Here is a 22926-nt window from a genome sequence, read left to right as displayed (position 1 = left end):
GCCACATCACCCACAGTCTGATGGGATGGTAGAAAAGTACAATTGGACACTGGGACAGGAATTGGCAAAGCTGATATTTAGTCGGGAACTTCGGTTGCCAGTGAATCTGTTAAGAGCACGCCCACCTTATGAAGAGTTGCCTGAAAATGTGTCAGAGTTCGTGAAAGTGTTATCTGAAAGGATGGGTGATATTCACCATCAAGTGCGTTCATACTTGAAAATGTCTGCTGATTCCATGGAGCTATGTTATGATAACAGATCTATTGAAGTCAGCTTTGTACCAGGAGACAAGGTATGGTTGTATAATCCCAGGAAGACCAAAAGGAAGTCTCCTAAGTTGTCTTCTCCATGGGAAGGCCCATATGACATAGTGGATCGTCTCTCAGACGTGACTTTCCAAATAAAATGTGGTCGTCGAGGTAAACCAAAGGTGGGGCATGCCAACAGGCTTTGGTGTTATCATGGTCCAGGACATTTCAGTTGGAATGAAGTGGACAATGGAACTAATTATCTTGCTGAAGACTTGTCACCTGAAAAAGCCACTGTCGAAGAAGAAACTCTACCCGGTTTTGAGAAGGGAAACAGTGAAGCCCTTGATAAAGTTACTACCACTGATGTGACTGTTACCGATAACAGGACATTTCCTGATGAAGCAGATGAACCTCACGTGAAGCAGAAGCCAACGAGACGGAGGCCAGTACGGAAGAAGATACATCCTGTAAAATTAGGAGACTTTGTTGTATTTTAATTTTGTGTTTGTAAATTCTGTACATTTAATCAAGTTATTGTTAATTATCTATTTATTTCATGTAAGTGGCTATTGTTCGGGACGAACAATACTAAGGAAGGGGCAGAGTTACGACAGCGGAAGTCACTTGACGCTAGTAACACGTCATGAGATTCTAGAAAGATCATGACTGTTCGTGGCAACTCTAATCTTTTCTAGGCGTCCTCTATTTTAGTATATAAGCCCGGCAAATAAAGCGGAGATATAATTGCAGATAGGGAGATATAGAGACAGATAATTGAGTCAAGTGAGCGGTAGTGACCGTAAGTAAAGTGCATGAATCGTTGTGAATTATAGCGTGTGTTTAAGTTTAAAGTGACTGTGGAAATTAAGTGTATTACAATGATTGTAACGAGAAAGAATAAACTAGTTTTAATTAAGAAAGGACTTGAATCACTGAAGTTTCTCGCAAACAATTTCTACGGGAAATTAACAAACGACCAGAGACGTAACAATTACTTGAAAAAATATTAGACTACAGCTGCCCAATATACAACAATGCTCAGAGTGATGTTCAATATTTAAAAATCCCATTTTTAGAAGAAATCTTCATAAAAATGGAAGTGGAACTGAAAACCTGCTTCATTAGGTGACATGTTCAGTTTAAAAAGTTTCATGTTATGTTATATTGGCATTAGAAAGAGAAAGAAAATAGTCGATACCCATGAAGACAGCTATGGAACACTCGTTTAAATTTCGAGGTTTTGTGCTTCAGCCTTCATGACCCATGTCATTTTAAATGATGATTTAAATGCAATAGAAATTGGACTCAAATTTTATACTACCATATTCTCTCAGAATAACAATAAAATGCTAAGCCTTAAGCCTATGACAATAGCCTTGCCCATAAATTATGAAAATGCTTTTTTTTCTCTACCATCCATTACTGGTAGAGTCCACATATTGCACCAAATGAGTTATTTTTCGTCTTATTTATTTTATTTTATACTGTTAAAATACTCATCGTAAAGAATTGGCCAAACAAAGTGTGAAATCACTCATTTTGTGTGTAAAATATATAGGGGACGCTAGTGATTATTAGTGTAATTAATTGTCATACTTATTTTTTTTATTGTTATTTTATGTGACTTGTTAAATGTCCGATAACCAAAAAAGTCAGAGCCTAACAAGAAATTTGGTGCATAACTAGTTGTTGTTTTTTATGTAGGGTTCATGGTAACTCTAAGGTTAACATAAGGATGTCACTCTCTAGACAACTGAGGTTCATTGATACTCATTTTTTTATTCTGTAATGCACATGCCTATAGCGGATTCTGCAAAAATGAAGCCTAAAAATGCCAGAATACAGCAATAATTGTTGATAAATGTGCATGAAATGTTTTTATATAACCTGAAATCCAAGTGACCTTCGCGAAGTAAACTTACCAATACTATAATGAAAAACAGTTTCTGAAGGACAATGCAAAACAGCAAGAAAATGATGATTTTCACACACACAGAAAAACACAAGCTTTAAACAGCATAGAATTAATTCCGTGGAATACAGTGATGCTCATGTTGAACTTCAAATCAAACTGTACAAGATGTAAAGTTTATACAAACCTAAAATCATTATCAGTACAGTTGAAAAATTTCTGACTGGAGAAAGCATAACTTTCTATTGCTTTCTATATTCTGTCAAGTGTAGGAGGGTGGTAGTTTCTTAGTTACAAGACACTTTGCTTATCGTGTCTTGAGTGCAACCTGTTGCAGGCCACTTTATGGATGGTCGTGGTGCTCAACGTTGATCCATATTCCTTTATTTTTTTAATTCGATTAAGTACAAGGAATATTCCAGTCATGGACATCCTAAATTCTCAATCTGAATATATTTCAGTGATCTAAGTGTATGAATATTTTGAGTCAGAAAGAGCTGTTGCATACCTTTTCTATGAGTGATAATTTTTAGATGACATCATACAAAATACGAAACAATTATCAAAATGTACTTTTGATACATGCTATTCCACCAAGGCTTTATATCAGTTCTGGTTACATGACTTGTTGATTTCACATTCAAAATCATTTTAATGTAACCTGCTCAACCATCTGTAGTCTTCCTATGCTGGGTGATCCAGTAGTCTATTAACAAGCAACTAATTCAGAAATGGAAACATAAGAAAATAATTGTTAGTGATGTGGAATAAGATGTGGCGGCTCTACCAAATAACCATATCATTGAATACATTCAAGGTTGTATAATGCTAAATTTTTATTAATATGCATAATACACTAAAATGTCAATTGCAAAGGTGTGGGCTGTAACAAATGAAGCATTTTAAATCACAAAATTTCTAAAATTGCTTTACAATAACAAGAACAGTTATAGGCTTTTAGATTAGATAAACATGTTAATAGTCTTAAAAATGGTAGCAAACAATCAACAGCTGTGTTGAAAGTGACAACTGATAATACAGTTTCATTACCAGTAGACTAGTTTCTTTTCCTAGTCTTTTCACACAGTATTTATGCATAAGTAAGCCTGTAGTATGGGGCCACTGACATATAATTTATATCATATGATAGCTTGGTTATTCTGGTAACACTATTCATGCAGTGGGACCATGTTAAACTGCTGTACAACGGATTATTGTATCACTGCTTAAATGGCTTGGAAACAGCTACACTATGATGCTTGTGTGGTACATTATATAGGGGGATTTATTTCAATGTTTTTTTAAATCTTTGAATTGTTGAAATGTTCAATGACCTACTTATGCAAAATTCTGATCTTGCACCTCAAATCACAGTTTGTGTATGAAGCTACACTATGGTTGGACTTTGATCTTAAGTAGCACAACTCCATATGTATGAAAGAAATGCATATATATCTATAACTGTTGCCCGTGTTCAGTTAATTTGGTTATTTTCAGTTTAAAATGTTTCATTGTTAGTCTATACACTTTTTCATTGACATTTGTGTTTACAATGTACATTAATAAACTTTTCGAAGGACTTGACCTTGAAAAATACTTTAAATCACCATAATGATGTCACAGGATACTCCCATAACACGCTATTCCATACCACTAACAATTGTTTTCCTATATCTCCCATTTTTTAAATATTTTTCAGTGTGGTATGCAGGCATACCATGAATTTTCTACCTTCTCATTCTAATGTAGACATTTAAAAAAAATCTTTATACTGAGTCTATGCAATTTGTGCATAACACAAGGTCCAGAAAACTTTTGATTTCATTGTAGATACCTTTATTCTTTGTCATTTCCTTGGAAAAAAACACCTCGTCTATCCATGGGTAGGTGGGAAAGTATAATTTGAAAGCTGCACCTTGTCCATGAAGGTCAACAGCAGAGTCCGTCAATAGTAAGTCAGGGGGAATTTGGAATTTATGACCTTCATCAGGTTTCAGTTGGCTTGACCAACAGTTACATAGATTGTACAAGCATCCGGAAAATATAGTTATAGAATTTGGTATATAATACTAAAATTCCTTAGCTCTCTCTCTCAAGTTCAAGTCATCAATTCGGATTAAAGTCCTTTCTTTAAATAGAAATCCTCAACTAAAGTTTAATGAGTAAAATTAACTAAATCTTAATACATATTTTAATAACTTCTATCATCTGTCCTGTACACAAATTATTTTGAGTGTGAATTTCAGTATTGTTCATTGTGTTTTTGAAAATATGTGTGTCCAGTTTTCTTTCTCAAACTCAGTAAGCCTCAGAGAAATTCAATATCACTTCATAATGTATCTTGCTGATTCTTCCATCTGTAAAGCAGGCCTACCTAACTCCATTTGTGGGAATCAGTTGATCTGAGAATACTACAGAATAGGGAGGAAGGAGAAATTTTGGTACCGTGACCACAGGATATTATTATCGAGTTTTACAAGGCTACATTTTTTTATGGGAATGAAATATTCTACAAGTAGAAATACTCATGATTAAGAGGAAGATCTGGTCATTTAAGGCAAATGGTGGCCCAAGAGCATTGTTGGGTCATGGAGAAGACCTCTCCTGGACATTGGGCTTTTGTTTATGTTGCAAAGATCAATGACTTCTTTCTTGTTGCTGCTGTATACTCAGAAAAGAGAACTTCCAGAATCTGGTGCACCAAGATTGGCTTATCAAATTCACCCCTGAGGATTTATCTCAGTGTGAGGGAAGTAAAGATAATGGAGGCAGAAAGACTAGAGGTGCAATTGGAGGATGAAGCCTACCAACAGGAGCGATCACAACAGCAGGGACCATAAGTGGTGAAGACAGAGAAACATGGGAAAGTCGTAAGCCTCTTTGACCTGGGAGGTATCTTGCTAGTACAACCACAGACCATGAAGAGCCTGTGGACAACTTGTTACTACGCTACCGTGGACCTGGGATTATCTACTTGTCCAAGAGTAGAAATTCCTGTGCATGCCTACTGCAGTATACCCCAACATTTAGGACATCTCAGCCAGGTATTGGGCAAAAGTCTGGGGTATAAAGGCTAATGATGCCCTCACAGGTCTCTTTGAATAAGGCTAAGCAGAGTTATCTCCAGAGGTTTAAGGCTACAGCCGTGAAAGGTCTATACCACTTCTTTACAAATTTCAGGCTATCAAGTGTTGTTACTAATACGATGGGCCCGGCATGGCCAGGTGGTTAGGGAGCTCGACTCGCAACCTGCGGATCGCGGGCTCGAATCCCCGTCACACCAACCATGCTCGCCCTTTCAGCCGTGGCGCGTTATAATGTGACGGTCAATCCCACTATTCGTTGGTAAAAGAGTATCCCAAGAGTTGGAAGTGGGTGGTGATGACTAGCAGCCTTCCCTCTAGTCTTACACTGCTAAATTAGGGACGGCTAACGCAGATATCCCTCATGTAGCTTTGCGCGAAATTTAAAACAAACAAACCAATACGATGTACACACTACATTTTCTGCTTTTCCACATGAACATTATACAGTTAGGGTGTTTTATTAATTGTATGATTAACAGAGTTTTATTAAAGGATGTATCCACTAGATATATATTTTTTCTGATGTAAGACATCATCTGAAATTTCTACAGAATCACTTTCTTAATCTAGCTTAGTGGCAAAAACTCTATAAAACACACTGCTTAGTACTCACTAGAGTTTTCCTTAATATACTTTTAACATATACCATTCTATAACCAGTAAGGGAGATGTGTTTAGTAAAAGTATGAGTATTACTTCTGTTTGACTTGAATTTGAGCTGGAATGTCTTAGTTTGGATGAATTCTGCTAAGAAGTATTCATTTTGTGATGCCAGAAATGAAAAATGAGTTGAGGTGATGGCTTCTAAATGGCAACACATTATGCAACCGTTTCTTATGAGAATTAACTTCTGAAGATAACCTAAAAAGGATGTTGAATTAATTCATGCAGGAGCTAAAAGCTGTCTGTTATAAGATATTGGAGTGTGTGATAATGTGTAATAGATATATGTAGATAGCAATCAGTATACATATATAAATAAATATTTGTGTGTGGTCTTGCATGCATATACGTACATATACATTTATATAAACATTAAATAAAGTAATTTGTAAGTGTTTTATAGCTCAACTGATTTAGTTACACAAATAACACAACAATAAGTAACATGTGCATGGAGACAAAGGATAACTGTAGTAACTGACCTGAAAGGTATCATTTCAAAATACACTGTGCTTGTTATTTTCATCAATACTTGTAAAAGATTGTTTCAGTTTTGACATTGAAATATTCAGTGGGTAATGATATTTCATGGTAGAGTCAAGAGTAACAAAGAGATTCATATCACAGCTAGAGAATACACAGTTTTAACTTATGTTTTCCATAAAGCGTACTACAAGATATTTCAATTGTATCAAATTGAAATATTCATGAGCAGGTGAAATTCTCAGTAGTGAATGAAATTAATGGACATTAGCTTAGATATCATAACAAATATAAATTTGGTACAGTCAATGTTTCATTTCGTTGTAATAAAATATTTTCAGTCATGCAGATTAAAATATTTTAATGAGCACACAAATGAATATTTTCTTAACATTGTTTTAGTAATAAATCATCAAAATACAAATTCTAAATGTACTAGAGAGAGAGAGATGGAAAGTAACACATGCGTGGTAAAAGCTTTAAAAGTTGCACCAAAAACTTGTAACTGGAAAAAGTCCTTAAGGAGAGAGAACGTAAATATTAGTGGATTTGAATGGTCAAAAGTTAGGATTGGCATCAGCTAATCCAAGTCAACTCATGTTTATAGGAACCAGTTTTACAGGCTCGACCCTCATTTCTTTAACTGGAATCGGGAATTATCCATGTGACAACCAATTGGTATGGAAAGATGTGAGGCTAGGTTGGAAGTGAAGCCATGTTGGCTGTTGTCCAGCAGAAATGACAGAGGGCAGCATGGCTGCAGGTATTGGTTAAGTAGATACCCAATGAAACCTGGAGGACTAAGAAATTCACAGGTATTAGGGATATATTTTTTATGGGTGAAATGTGGCCCATAGTTATGTCTCTTAATCAGTTATAAAATTTTGATATTCTGTTTGTAAAGGTAGTTTAGAGAAGCACATGGTTGTAACTAAACAGTTATAAGATTTTACAAGCTACATACACATTGGACTGAACTTCTGACCAATTGGAATTCATCCCACCACACATTTATAATCCTGGGTTTTACCATTTAAGATCAAACTCTTTAACCTTCTGGCTATTTTGAGTTCCAAAGTAAAGATGTGGAGGAAAGATTATTACAGTTTTTGGTAACTCCAGGCTAGGGAGCTGACAAACCACAGGCAGGCCCACCAAGGGGCCCATGAGAGTGATAAAAATGTGTATGTAATGTATCAATTCACTATGGAACATTTAATCAAACATTAACTGCTCCTTCAATCACTTGTACATGTGCACAGCATCATTCCAAAAACTATTCGAGGGGGAGCACATACCAATTCGTCTCCAGCGCCCATAATGACTCATGGTGATCCTAACCACATGAATAGTCTTACTCTGACACCAGGATTATCAGAAATGACTTTTGTGGTGTGATTTTATAGGCTCAACTTGTAAATACTGGGGAGCTGGTAGCAATCAAGAGGTTTAAGAATGAAGAGTTGCAGATTATAAGATGATTAGATTAATGTAATTTGTCCGAATTAAGTACCTTTTTTACTCAAATGGTGAAGTGCATCTCAGTTTGGTGATGGAATTATTCTTTAACTTGTGTATAGAGTAACAAAATATAATAGTAAATCAAGGCAAACTATATCAATATCATTTGTTCAGTTGTACATGTATCAAATGTTTCACAGTTTAGCCACTCATTCTTTAGGAATTTGTCATCGAAACATCAAACCATGAATTTTTATTTGATCCACACACAGGAGTTCTGCAGTTACTGTGAGTGTTCAGATGTATTCCTTTTTATTTTATTCATTTTAGTCAAGACTTGTGTTAAAAAGCTGTTTTTATGTGTTTTGGTTGTGTATATATGCATATAATGTTACTTTCATCATGTATTAAATTTTAGAGAGTTTTCCTTTTGTATGTGTCTTATATTTATATATTTTTCTTTCTAAAGGTGCAATGCTTGCCAACTGCTGTATATAAGTACATAACTGTAGCTTTGCGCGAAATTCAAAACAAACAAACAAACAAGTACATAACTATTTAACTGTTCATGAAAATATTGATTTTATTAGATTATAGTATTAGATTAGAAAATATTAAATTATAGTTCTAGTCATGTAAATAATTAATCATATTTGCTTATGTTATACCTTTTTTCTTTTCTGATCATGATGATTTGTACAGGTATATCAATGTATATGATGAGAGGAATTGTTTTGACATGGTGTATAGCTTGCAGTCATTGAGTTCCTTTTTTGTGTGTGTGGATTTTTGTCAGGTGTTATTAAAGGGATATTTTATATCTAACATAACGTTTTCTTTCATTTTACCATTATAAACATTTTGTGTGTGTTTTGTTTTCATTTTTGTCAAGACTTGTGTTAAAAAAGTTTTTTTATGTGTTTTGGTTGTGTATATGTGAATATAATGTTACTTTCATCGTGTATTAAATTTTAGAGGGGTTTCCTTTTGTATATGTATTATATTTATATATTTTTCTTTCTAAAGGTACGATGCTAGTTAACGCTGACTTGCGTGAAATATAATAAATTCTCAATAGTAGCAATAATGTTTATTATATGGTTGATATAATATTGCATATTCTTTGCTTTCACTTAAAGGGTATTTATTTCTTTTAACCATTGTTGAATTGCATTTCTTGTTCAAAGGGGTTTCCTTTTTCAATTGTAATCTGGATTATATTTGTTAAAGGATTATGTCGTGTATGTTACGTGTGTTTACAGGGGTAAGCGAAAGTCATACACTTCTTCAACACATTGTGAATGTAAAGTTAATTGGCTCTAAAGTTAAGTTTAATTACCGGCTTGAGAACAAGTCCGAAGCAAAGAAGAAAAAAAAAGTGAAGTATGCAGTTTTCGTTTATTCTGAGTCTATGCAGTTTTTGCACAACATATGGTCCAAAAAACGGATTAAGCAGATTTTGTTCTAGCTGCCTTTCTGCTTTTTTATACTCTTGAAGATAGGATCTCATCTGCCCATGGTAGAATATAGCTGTAAAACTGCACCTTTTGCATGAAGTTTGACAGGTGGTATGTCAAAGCTACAACCTTCATAATGTTTCAATGGATTATAGAATCTAGTATATAATATTATGATCTCTTACTTGGCTTTCTCTCAAGTTCAAGCCATCAATTTGGTAAGTAAAGTTATTTGTCTTAAATAGGGATACTCTCATAAAATGAAATAAGTATAGCTAACTAATTCTTTATAAACAATTTCATAAGTTCTTAGAAGAGTTTAGAGAGGCAACATTATAGTAAAGGCTCTGCTCTTTCCCCTATACATATACTATTTTGATTGTGTTTTTAAGTTTAAATAATTTTAGAGGAATTCAGTGTCACTTAGTAACTTATTCTTCCAATCTTCCTGCTATAAAGTAGGCCTGTCTAACACTCTTTGCGGAAATCAATTAACCTGAGAATACCACACCTGTATGTCTGTCTGCGGTAAATGTAGATAAATTTAGGGAATAATCATAAATTATAATAATGGTATATCACAAATTAAAGACTTTGTTAAACATCCAAATAATTCCTGAACATTAATGAACATGAAAATACATCACTGAAAGAGACACCAATAATGATAGGTTCCATTGAACATTATAGAATAACTATATCCACGTTTTAAAAAACAACAAAACATTGTTCAACATTGAAACTGAACATGACATGCATTATTGGAATTAACACACCGTTAGGTAATAAATACATTAATGACATCACTAAAATGGTTAGATTTCAATAAAGAATCGAACATAAAAGACGAAATTATTTTTAAGGCCACGGTATTTTGTTTGATTTATAATATTTTAATGGGAGCCATGTAATCATCCCACATTCAATACGAAAACTTTAATTGTTACAGACTTTCAAAATAAAAGTTACATGTTTTCAGTATCTGGTATGAATAACTTTATTCTTAACAAAAACCTAGTTTCTCAGGTACTGGTACGTGATTATTTCTGTAGTTGTAATAAATAAATCTTAACTCTTAAATTTCTAACTTGTTTACACACCGTTCACTCTTAGCGGGGTTCACGTATCGCATCATATTAAGTATTTTTTAGGTCTATTCCTGTTACTATTAGCATTTACTGTGCAATGAACTGACGGCAAACAATTACTTGAAATCACTGTTGTTGTTGTTGTTGTTTTATGTAAAATACATAAAAACATCATGACATGGGCAGTAAAGGATGCCCGTAGCGAGAGGGTTAAATCAGGTCAATACTCTCTAACCACCTTAAAAGTTATTGTATTACATGGTTATTAAGCCAGTAAAGACATCTGAGATAATTTCATATGGCTACTAAACTGTCTTCAGTAGTACATGAAACTTCCTACTTCCTACTGATAGATCTGGTCATATCAAGGTAAAGTGTAAATATCGTGAATGGACTATTTCTACTTTAGGAAAACCACTTATAATCTGTTGACACATCTGAAGGTAAGCCTTTTTATTATTTTTGTTAGTATGAACTATATTCTATGTAAATTATACACTATAATATAGATAAACTAAATTGATCATGCGTGTTGGACTATATATTTATTTTTTCATTTATTTAGTATTATATGTTTTTATTATTTTCATTATAAACTATACATTATATAACTGATATATTTATTTATTATGATATATTTTTATTATTATAAACTATATTCTATAGTTAAGCAAAATTTCTAATGTTTTGGACTATATTCATAATTTTTATTTATCATTATATGTTTTTGTTATTTTTATTATAAACTATATTCTATATTATATAACTGAGATTCGCTTTTGTATTTTTAGCTAATCATGAGTTAGATAGATTCTCGGTATATTCTTCCCAGTCGCAAGCATCTGTCCACAATATTGATGGAGAGCAGGTTTGATAAAGTCCAACAAAAAGCATCTTCTAGCCAACATCAATGTCACTATGGATATCTGGAGTAGCAGACAAATGCGCAATTTTCTTGGATCATTTGATACTTGACTGGAAAATGCAAACAATCATGCTGGTATGTCGGCGTTTCAAGGGGCGTCACACATCTGATAACATTGCAGCTTAATATGATGAAATAAGGTATTCTCTTTAACATCAACAACAAGGTGACATATGTGACATCTCATAACGCATTCAACATGACCAATGCTTTCTGTTTGCTTGGATTTGAACCGCAAACACTATCTAGTGTGAGAGATGGTGATAGCTGATCTACATATAGTAACTCAGAAGATGAATTTTAGGATGAATCTAAATCAGCAAACAACTTATCCAAATTTTTTCCTGAACATGAACCCTGCTTTTCCCACACACTACAGCTGATGGTCAGGGATGGCATGAAAGAAACTGGTCCACTGCTGAAAGGAATTTCCAAAGAATCAGCCATCGTGTCCTACATTCGAAAATCAACAGAAGCAACTGATCTACTTGAGGGAGAGGCCAGAGTTAAGTCGGTAACACCAACACACTGGAACTCAGAAAATAATATAATTTAGTCTTTATTAAAGATTTCCCAAGAGAAGTTGGATAATCTAGATACTGGTACATCGAAACTTACTTTTAATGATCGAACTGTGTTTGCAGATTTGATGACAGAATTCACCCCAGGTCAAAACATTGTTACCGCCAGTTATGTAGTACCATGTATTTATGAGCTAATGACAGAATTCGACAGCATGCAATCCAGGTATAATTTTAATCTTGTCTCTGCACTGAATAAATCTGTTCACGCCCTGCTATGACCAACGAAGTGTCTTCTGCTTGGCTGCGATATTGGATCCCAGATTTAAACATAACTGGTGTTTCACTAGACCCGAGGTCTATGAATCCAACAGAATGCTCCTGCAGCAAGTAGTCAAAAAAGTTTCCTCAACAAATAATCCTACAACCAGGGAACCAAAAGAGAACTGTAAATCCCCCCCCCCGCAAAAAAGTAAGCTTTTTAATTTCTTTGCTGCGTCCAAGAAACCAGCCACCTCATCTTCAGAGGATACAGGGGGGTCAATGCCTACCACGATGGTCTTTGCATTCCTGAAAGCAACCATCTAGATTATTAGAAGATCGATGAAAAAACTTTCCTACCCTAACTCTACTAGCCAAACGCTACCTGAGTCTTCCCGCATTCTCTGCCCTGAGACCTAATCGTTGCCGCCTCACATTTGACAGATTGATGTTCATAAAGAACAATGGGCAATTATAATATCTATAATTATCCTTTAAAAATATTTTTATTATAAAACTTGTTATTGCATTTTGAAAAATAAAAGTATTGAAACGTTATTATTTGTTCAAATTTTGTTTCAGATTCAAAAACGTTTGTTTCATAAAATAAAAGTATTGAAATTTTATCGTCTGCTGTTTTATTATTATTGCATATTACCCGACAAAGTATTCATGAATACATTCCTATGTAATCGTATTCGTTTTCGTATTCATACAAAATTGAAGTATTCGTATTTGTGTTCTATTATTGATCTCTAGTATTCACCCCATCCCTGATATTGATTACAGAAAATCAAACTACACAAAATCGAACAAAAAAGTATTAAAAAAGTTAACAGTATTACACATGTATATTTTCACTAAATACTGAAGCAAGATTGTTGTTTAATATCAACGACTAGGATCAGGATCTTTAGTGTTATTGATTGCACTGGAAGTCTGCTGTCGTCAACAGCGTGTAGTACTCTCAAGAACAACAAAAACACTCCTGCGAAGTTGTTTGTACTGTGTCGTTTGTGCCAAGGACAGGAGTTTGGAAAGTCTACCTGCTCAGTGTGGTGACATTCCTTACAATAGATGAGAATATTTATTAAATGAAAGGCAGATGTAAAGCACGAGTTACAAATAATGATGTGATGTACTCCAAACGCAAGTGAAAAAAAAGGCCATTGTACGACTTTCTACTGATGTTTATGAAATATAAATACAAATCTTAGGCTCTCCAAAATGTCTTATTCGTAATTCAATTTTGATTATACCCAGATCTGGGTATATGAAGTAATTTTTTGTTTTTAGATGATCACTGGTACGAAATTTAAACATTAGTCCTTATAATTTATGTTGCCAATGTTTATATAGGTAATTAATTAGTGAAATTTAAGAAACATCTTATATTATATCCCACATCCTCCCGAGAAAAAGGCATCCCGAAATTAAAAAGAAAATGTAATAGGATCAAATTTTTGTTTAAGTTTTTTAAAACATTTTTGGTTATCCCTATTATTTGTACAATCAGGAACGGATTTATGATAACGCCATGTTGTTTTCAGCCTATCACGTGGTAAATTGTTGATGTCATCTTCCAGGTTGCTCGAGCTCGTTGTGCACCCCCTCTTGGAACACCAGAAGAGGGTGGCGAACGTACCAAATATTAAGGTATGGTACTTTTTCAGCCTGCCATTTTTGCTTGGTTTCTCTCTTCTCTTCACTTCTTGCTCTGACTACAGTGGCGCCGTCTAACCTCTCATTCTAGGACCTTCATATTATCGCATGCTTTGCACATGCACTACAACTTTCTGCTCTTTCCTAGGGTTAACATCTTCTTTTTACCTCTACTCTACATCTTAGTTACAACCACAGGTTTCTCATATTGAAAAGCATAAGCTCTATAAAACTTGCATGAATAAACAGTTTCTCTCAGTGTATCCCTTCGCCCTACACTTCCAACATTAAACATAGATTCTCTCAGTGTATCCCTTCGCCCTACACTTCCAACATTAAACATAGATTCTCTCAGTGTATCCCTTAGCCCTACACTTCCAACATTAAACATAGATTCTCTCAGTGTATACCTTAGCCCTACACTTCCAACATTAAACATAGATTCTCTCAGTGTATACCTTAGCCCTACACTTCCAACATTAAACATAGAAATGATTAAGGATTAACTCAGTGTCTCAACAATAAGAAAATAATAACCTGAATATTATGATATTATAAGTCCATCTATTGGTAGTAACCTTCCTTTAATGTTTACAAGTGCTGTAAAAAGGTCATGCTGCGCATAAGTTTCAGACTTTCATTAGAGTATTCGGTTTAAACTTTATCAATTTATTTGGTTCATTATTTTTCTGAAAATTAGTTTTATCTATTATCAACTTTAAATAATTATGTTGAAAGCTGAGTCAATCGATGATTATTATTTTTTATTATTATTAATATTATCTAACTATCTAAATCATACAGACTATGATTTTTCCGTAAATCTAGTTCCCTGCGGACTTACAATGCTTGAAACCGGGTTTCGATATTCGTGGTGGGCAGAGCACAGATAGCCCATTGTGTAGCTTTGTGCTTAACTTCAAATAAACAAAACTAAAATCTAAAATAATTTCTAAGGAAATTTTTCATACGCCTGAAAACGGTTATTTAACGGTTATTTCACTGTCTTTCACTTGACACAAAACCCTTAATGAAACGAAACAGAAATGTTGAAAAATTGTCGAATTTCCTCGTAGCCAGTTCCGACATATATCATAAATATTATTCTCGAAATTCAACTTATTGAATTGTTGAATTATTATTAGTGCAATATGAGCAAATATAATATTTTAGTATTACATTAAAAAGCTACATTTGAAAGTGCGTAAAAAGTAGTGGAAATTATCACTTCTATTTTATAATTTATTTACTTTCAAAAAAATATATATCAGCTATTTTGTATATATTCAAATTGTCATATTGCAAGTGATACATTGAAACTAAATGCTTTTTCTTTCGAGTTGTTACAGAAATTTCCCCTACGAAATGTAATTTTTCTAAAGCCATAATACTTTCCCACTTTACTTATTTCTGCAGTAAAATAATTTGTTTTTATCAACATGTCCTCTATGGTGGGAAACCTAAGATCATCTTAGAGTTCAAACGTTCGTAAGAACCAGGCGCATCTTAGATTCCTTAGGTATATAAATTTCATATGGAATCCAAGACCTTTTAGCAAAACAACTCCATTGTGTTTAATACAATCTCTTCACTTATCACTAACAAATGTTTTAATCTTCATCAACTTTAATTAACAGTGTTTTAATGGCATCACTGGTGTGGGTTGCTGCATTAATTTCAAATCACCCTCCAGAAGCTCTTGTATGTTTGTGTGTTTGTTAAGGCACGCTACATTTACTGTTACTATTTTGACCATACAGTTTTTAGAATAAATGAATGGATATATAGTACTATGGAGAATGTTAAGCCTAACAATATAAATCCAACATTAATATACTAAGCCTAACCTTAATAGTATATCGATAAAACAAGAATAATGCACATTTTAGGGTTAATACTATAAAAAAATTGTATCTGTGAAATGTTAAATTCAAGATTTAAAAAAAATGCAAGGATCATACTGTTGTTCTTAACTTCATTTTCATCAAATAAAAACTTTGTAACATAAGAGTGAAAAGAAATATAATACAAAGAATATGCGACGACATGAACTAAAAATAAAGTACCTCCAATAAATGAATAAATATCTAAAAATGTTTAATTTTGAACTTAAAATCCTATCAGCTTTCTTCAACCCGTTTTTTCAGTGGTTTGATATAAAGATATATTTTGAATAATGTTAATTATAATTTTCATAAGTTACCGAAATGTCGAAAAAATATTTTTTTCACTATTTGCAGGTATATATTCCGAAGTTCCTGATAAATTATTGTTTTTAAGTGATTATATTTATTCAGTATCTCTCTTGTATTGCTGCGCAAATTAGAATCTATCGTCCGTAATAACAAAGAGAAATATTTTGTATTCTAGAAAACATTTTATGTGGTCACGACCTGGTGGATAGGACATACAATCTGCGAGCCGCGGGTTCGAATCTAGTTACCGAAAATGTTCGCTCTTTCATTCGTGTGGACGTTATACTGTAACAGTCAATCCCATTATCCATTGGTATAGAGTAGTCCAAGATGGCGTTGTCTAACAGCCTTTCCTGTAGCCTATCACTTCAAAATTAGGGACTGAGGGTCTCGGGTTCAAATCTCCGTCACCGAACATGGTCGCCCTTTCAGCGTTATAATATTACAGCCAATCCCACTATTCGTTTGCGAAAGAGTAACCCAAGAGTGGCGGTGGGTGGTGATGACTAGCTGCCTTCCCTCTAGTCTTTCACTGCTAAATTATGGAAGGATAGCGCAGATAGCCCTCGTGCAGCTTTGCACGAAATTCAAAACAAGCAAACAAACCTTATGTTATCCTGCTGACAAAAAAACACAAACATACACAGGAGTGAAAACATAATCTCCATCACCTTCGGTGGTGGATGTAATTAAAGACAACTAACACGGAGAGCCGTCGCGAAGCTTTGCTCTAAATTAACAAAACAAAAAAAAAATATTGAGAAACAATTCTTTTGTTAATCTTGTCAGTATGATATGTAACTATTGTTGACATTATGTATTTTATAATGAGAACAAAACATATTAAAATATAATTACTTTTCAGATTGCAGTTTATAGCCCAGTGAATGTGTTGATTGATTTACATATTGTGGAAAGAGCACGGCTGGCCTTATTATGGTAATCTGGTATTAACTACGCTAAGGGGGTATAATGAAGTGGTAAAAGGATAAATGGAATGAAAGATTTTGAGTGATTTACTATGTTATTGAAGTTTAGGGGGCAAATAGATACCATTTTTCTTCTTTTACATAGCCCCCTAGTGGCACAGTCTGACTTACAACGCTAGAATCCGGGTTTCGATACCCGTGGTGGGCAGAGCATAGATAGCCCATTTGTGCTTAATTACAAACAAACAATCTTTTACATAATAATGTTTATTGACAATTACATATTTTGTTTTACTATATTATTAATACAAGTATGTGACCACTGTGGTAGCTGAGATTCTAACTTCAAGGGATAAATATTGCCGAGAGCTTTCCTAAGTTTTTAAGTATTTGATATACTGGTTAGAAAAGATTTAACAATCAATACAAGGGCACATAACTACATCCATTACCACACTGGTCTGATAACAGATACTAGGTCTGCATGTTATTTATTGTAAATGTATTCGAGACGATGGTTAATATCCATCTTGTTCGAGAAACAAACCCCCACACTTTCAAAACCCAACAGGTGAAGAACAACGGTAGACAAGTTAATAAGACTTTAAAGGTCTATCTTCAAAGCTTTTTTTTAATAGAGTATCTGGTCCATATTTTTTACCTGAGAAAGATATGATGCTACGTGGAAGTATTGCATCTTAAGAGGCCTTCATTCTTATGGGTTATAAGCTCCTAATTTTGTTTGAAGTTCTGTTTTACAGACCTGGTGTCATTTCTGATGTGAAACTTGAAAATAGAGGTTATATCTAATAAACGACTCCCCACTTCTATGTTGACACTACTTCAGATAGCTCTCTCAATAGGATACATTTTAACCATTTATCTTTTCCTTCTATGATATTTTTTCTCTAGAAGCAATTAGTTTACCACAACTAGCTGAACAAAGTAAATGGGAGTTTTATATGTAAGATGCTCTGGGCTTAAGTACCTTTATTTGTTCCTAATTTTGTTTGAAGTTCTGTTTACAGACCTGGTGTCATTTCTGATGTGAAACGTTTTAGTAGATCGGTATTTTCGCATCCATATGGCTTCGGTGCTTTCAGGATTTTTTTTCCAGAAATGAGCATTTCTCAAGGCTTTTCTTTGAGAGACACAATTTTTTCCATAAAATATTATGCTTTTATGGAAAACTTCTTCTCTTTGTTGCAAAATTTCCCTATTTTAATGAATTTCAGATTTTTCAGTCAGACATCAAACACAAGTTTTAATGAAGGATAGCTACAAACTGAAAATTTGCCACACAATGATGTTTACATCCAAACACATAACTCCATCTAAATGGTGCTATGATACCTGTGGTGGCATAAACACAGTTATTTCGTGACAGTAATCTGGCTTATGTTGCTCATGTAAAGCAGCTAAAGATTAATTTCATTGAACATCCCATGTTCAACACCATGGGAAGCAGAGATATGTTCTTATTTATGGACTTAATATGCCCTCATCTGCTTTGAGCTGGATCATAGGTCTCTAGTCTTTTCATTAGCCAAGGATTATAACTTTAACATTGAAAACAGATGAGACTGTTTACTCTAAGCAGAATTGTCTGTTTCTTTCAGGCACTTTGTATGTCTTACTTGTTGCAGCAATCGATTCCTGGAGAAGACCAATGTCTTGCTCTTTTCCACTCATTGATATTTAGAGTCAATAATTACATCTCTAATATATGACTATCCCCAGTAACGGTGCTCGAAGTGCTTTTCACTCTAGTTATATAATTCAAGTGTTTCAAGAACCCAGTGGACCATGGTTTTAGACTTTTCTTTTGACACGGTAGATTTTGTATACAGTTTTAGTATAGTTATGACCCACGCAGAATCAAAAACAATAACTCATTCTTCAATATAGGATCAAGATTTCTACAAGCCTCAGAGATGGGCTACTGAGAGTGCTTCTTCATTCCTCTAGACTGCCCAATTGTTGGTCATGCAGCCAACTCTTGGTTGGTTTTCATACTGCAGAATAACTTTCAGCAATACTTCCGATCTGACTGCCATATTTTTAGATGTTGATTAGTGTCTAACTACACGCTTACATATATCATTATGTAATCACAGCCTCCATGAAGCATGTGTTTCTCAGCACCTCCCCAGGAGCAGCAGGTCACTAAGGGCTTTCTGCTGTCGCAGTCGCGGAGAGAATGCATCATGTTTGAAACACTTCACTATTAAAATTACTTTCAAAAAGATACTTACCTATTATATAGTTATGTTTGCATATTTTGTAACAAATAATATCATTATTATTAAGATGGAATACAAGTACATTTAGAGCTGTCAAATTGAGAAATGCATGTTATATTAAACATCTACATATGAAATTTGTATGATGAGACAGGTTCTATGGATTTCATGAACGATTTAATAGAACAGCAAACAATTTTATCAGACACTTGTAGAAAGACGTGTAATTCAACATTTCACTTATCACAACAAAATTCTACCAAAACATATATAACATCAATTATTGTAAATAGCGTCTATAACCTTATATCAGTTCATATTACATTCAGTACTTAATTAGTCCTCCTCGTACTCTAATAGCTTCCGCAAGGTGACGTGGCATGATGAGGTTATTGATGTAATCCACCGTGATTTCATCCCAACTTGTCACTAGAAGGTGCTGCATCACAGCTACAGTAACTGGTTTAGAGTCGTGGTTGCCAATTTTCTGCCTCAGTTCTGCCCAACGGTTCCTATGGTTCGATGACATTTCAGGATTCTGGATACAGTACACTGCAGGTACCCTACTGTTCTGGCAATGTCCGTTTGCTTCATACTGTTTCTGGACAGTCGAACAATTTGACTCCCTATAACTTCTTCACATGACGGGGCATGACTCTACACCAAGTATCGCAGAGAAAATATCTGAACAAAACGTTAATCTGTTTCAAAAAAGATTATACCAAAGTACACCCTTTTATACAAAAGAGGTGTGTATGTGCGTTTTGACAAACAAATGCTCAAAACAACTTATACAGACCAGAATAACAACTCGTACATGATTGTCCGATCATACGCTACCTTCTCTGTTACTACTTGGGCATTTACTCAATAACTAACCCCATGCATGTAGACAATAACATCAATATAGAATAGTATACAAACGTTTTGGACAAGACTGCATTACCTACCCTCACTCCTTCTTTACCACTCTAATGCGATTACTGATAAAATGCAACCATAAATAATAATAATAATTAAATCAGGTTGAGGAATGGTAAAAGAAGGGACTTGTGATTGAATAAGACATTTAGCAATTAATGATTTATCCACGTGATATTTCACGAAATTATGAAGTGCAAACAAAAGTCATTAAGAAGGGGAGGGAAGTAGAAAGAAAGAAGATCGAAGTTTTGATTTTTGTAAAATCAAGAAACAAAAGGCTGTGACAACAGAACATGCAAATAGCTGTCTATAGATTATCTAGTTATTTCACTTTTAATTGATTTGGCTGTGTCAGAGCAAAGCCATATTGGGCTATCTGCTGTGTCCACCGCGGAGAATTGAACCATGGATTTTAGAGTTGTGAGTCTTTGAACTTACTGCTGTTCCACCGGGGGGACTTTACCTGTAAAAGTGTAAGTAAGGATTTTTTTAAGTTTGTCATATTTCGTATGTAAATGAAACTACTTCATTTGTCCTTTTCTCTCTAGAGCCAAAAAGAACCCCCCACCAACATCTGGGTGTGTATTATCTTAAAGTTTGGTAATGAGCAGATTACCTAACTAACTTTGTCAGGCTCAAATCTGTCAATATTGTTTTAACATGTGTTATCATATCGTTACATCCAAAGTTTTAGTCTATGGAAGGATTCCATTCCCTCTCCAAAAGCTACAACCCTCAATATAGCTTTTAAATAACTAAGAAAAGTAAAATAAAACTGACAGTAATCTATTTATACTTCTCTTTTATACCTTCCTCCAACAAAATGCCCAGCATTGTATGCTCCTCTTAAATGCCTTTTGTAGGCACTGCTTAACAGTATCATGTAAGATAAACATTATTTAATTTCAAAACAAAATATAGTTAAATATTTGGGTTAGAAGTTTGCTTGTGTTTTGTTAGCATTGGTTATATGTACAATTGGATGCATTTCATGTGTAATAAGTCAAGGGCTGTTACAAAGTTTGTTTTCCAGACAAGAGTGTTTAAAGAACGAGACTTCCGTCTGATTAAATTACGGGGAGGATTCGAGCATAAGTTTCTGGACCTCAAATATCAATTGATTAATTAAAATATGCTGTTGGAGAAAACTTTGACTTTAAGGACTTAGACTTTCAGACTTTGTATATTTCCTCTACTTGGCAATAAGTGGAAATGGGTTGCCGGGTGAGAAAGGTAGATTTGTCTCGTTCAAATATCGACCAGAGAAACACTGGGAAATTGAAATCCTCCTACAATACAGAACGTGTAACGACATTAAATTTAACTAAGTTGAACAAAAACTGTATATGCATTGCAAATAAGTGGTTTCTATACGATCATAGTAAAGACAATGCAATCCGTTTCTGTATGAAATGAAGGGGAAAAAAATTATAAGATCCAAATGTCTTTTTACTGTCCTCTTTTATTCATGTTCATGTCTCCGTTCCAACCAAACAAACCAAATCAGGGTTTTTACAAGAAATACAGAGTAAAAGTTATCAATTCTTATGAGCTAAATTAAACCTAATCAATGATTTAAAATACAGGTAATATATAAACAAGTGTTGATCAACTCGTATTTAAGACCATAATTTGTTGTTGTTGTTGCTGTTCTAAACAAAAAACTATTCATTATTTCAAGTGTCACACTAAAAGGTGTTAGAATATGTCTGTGTAACATTAACTTCTTTATTAGCTGATTTGTGGTTTTATTTTTCAAGATTATCACCTCCTCACTTCTCTCTTACTCATTTTAAAAAGGTATTTTATGTTTAACTTCACTCTAAGTTATTTATCGGATTTGAACTTTGACATAAATATCGCAATAGGTTCACAAAATTTCACCTCTATCTCCTCGAAATACAGTCTTTCGGTCTAATAACTGATGATGTTTGAAAATAAATGATTTTTTCCAAACATTTTAACTTCTTATGACACTCCGTTCTTTCAGAGTTCCCAGAAGAATATTTACCTTTAAAAAGTACAACCAAACTATTTGTGCAATGAAATCAATGTCCCAAATTTTAAGATAGAGTCGATAAAGCAAGTTAACAACTTGGGCTGTAAAAGGGTCTGTGTTGACCGTGAAACATTCACACTTCCTAGTTGAAAAGAAAAAATATATAGAAGTAAATTTTTAACCCCTTTTTACTGCAGTAAAAGTATTGGAAAACACATTCAATGATCAACAAGATAGTGAAACTGGAACTTTTCGTAAACCAATGATCAACAGGACCTGTAATGAAAATGACTTAAACATTTGAAGTATGGAACTCGTCTATGCTATTTTTGTTGTTGTTGTTGAACTCTATCGAAATATACCAACACCAATAGGTTTCGTGTTCTAAGATTGTAACGAACGTGAAACTCCGCATAGTATGTTAAACCTGTTTCAGTCAAGCAAAATGAAATAAAAAACGCTCACACAAAGAATAACAAAAAAGTTATGAAACTGAGAGAAAAGTTTTTATTAAGTAATACCATCTAAAACTTTTTGTAGTAAAACGTTTCTTCGAATGTTACAGGACATTGTAATATGTCTTTAAAAGGTCTTCAACGATGCTGTGTACTGTCAATAAGAAGACACAAGATTTAACGATACTGTGTAATGTCAATAAGAAGACACAAGATTTAACAATACTGTGTACTGTCAATAAGAAGACAAGATATTTAACAACACTGTGTACTTTCAATAAGAAAACACAAGATTTAACAAAAACTGTGTACTGTCAATAAAAAACACAAGATTTAACGATACTGTGTACTGTCAATAAGAAGACACAAGATTTAACAATACTGTGTACTGTCAATAAGAAGACAAGATAT

The 22926-nt window shown here is 33.9% G+C and overlaps 1 protein-coding gene across 1 annotated transcript in view; it reads left to right on the top strand.

Annotated features, from left to right (window-relative positions):
- LOC106463908 overlaps positions 1-22926 on the top strand; it is a 150389-nt gene that overhangs the window by 98408 nt on the left and 29055 nt on the right. The window contains exons 5-6 of the mRNA XM_022391547.1: positions 8077-8144; positions 13695-13764. Coding sequence (XP_022247255.1) covers positions 8077-8144; positions 13695-13764 — 138 coding nt within the window. The remainder of the gene's footprint in view (positions 1-8076; positions 8145-13694; positions 13765-22926) is intronic.

The sequence above is a fragment of the Limulus polyphemus genome, unplaced genomic scaffold (genome assembly GCF_000517525.1).
Source record: "Limulus polyphemus unplaced genomic scaffold, Limulus_polyphemus-2.1.2 Scaffold1514, whole genome shotgun sequence".
Taxonomy (NCBI): Eukaryota; Metazoa; Arthropoda; class Merostomata; order Xiphosura; family Limulidae; genus Limulus; species Limulus polyphemus.
The sequence above is the reverse complement of the archived record's forward strand: the minus strand, read 5'-3'. Positions and strand labels throughout refer to the sequence as shown.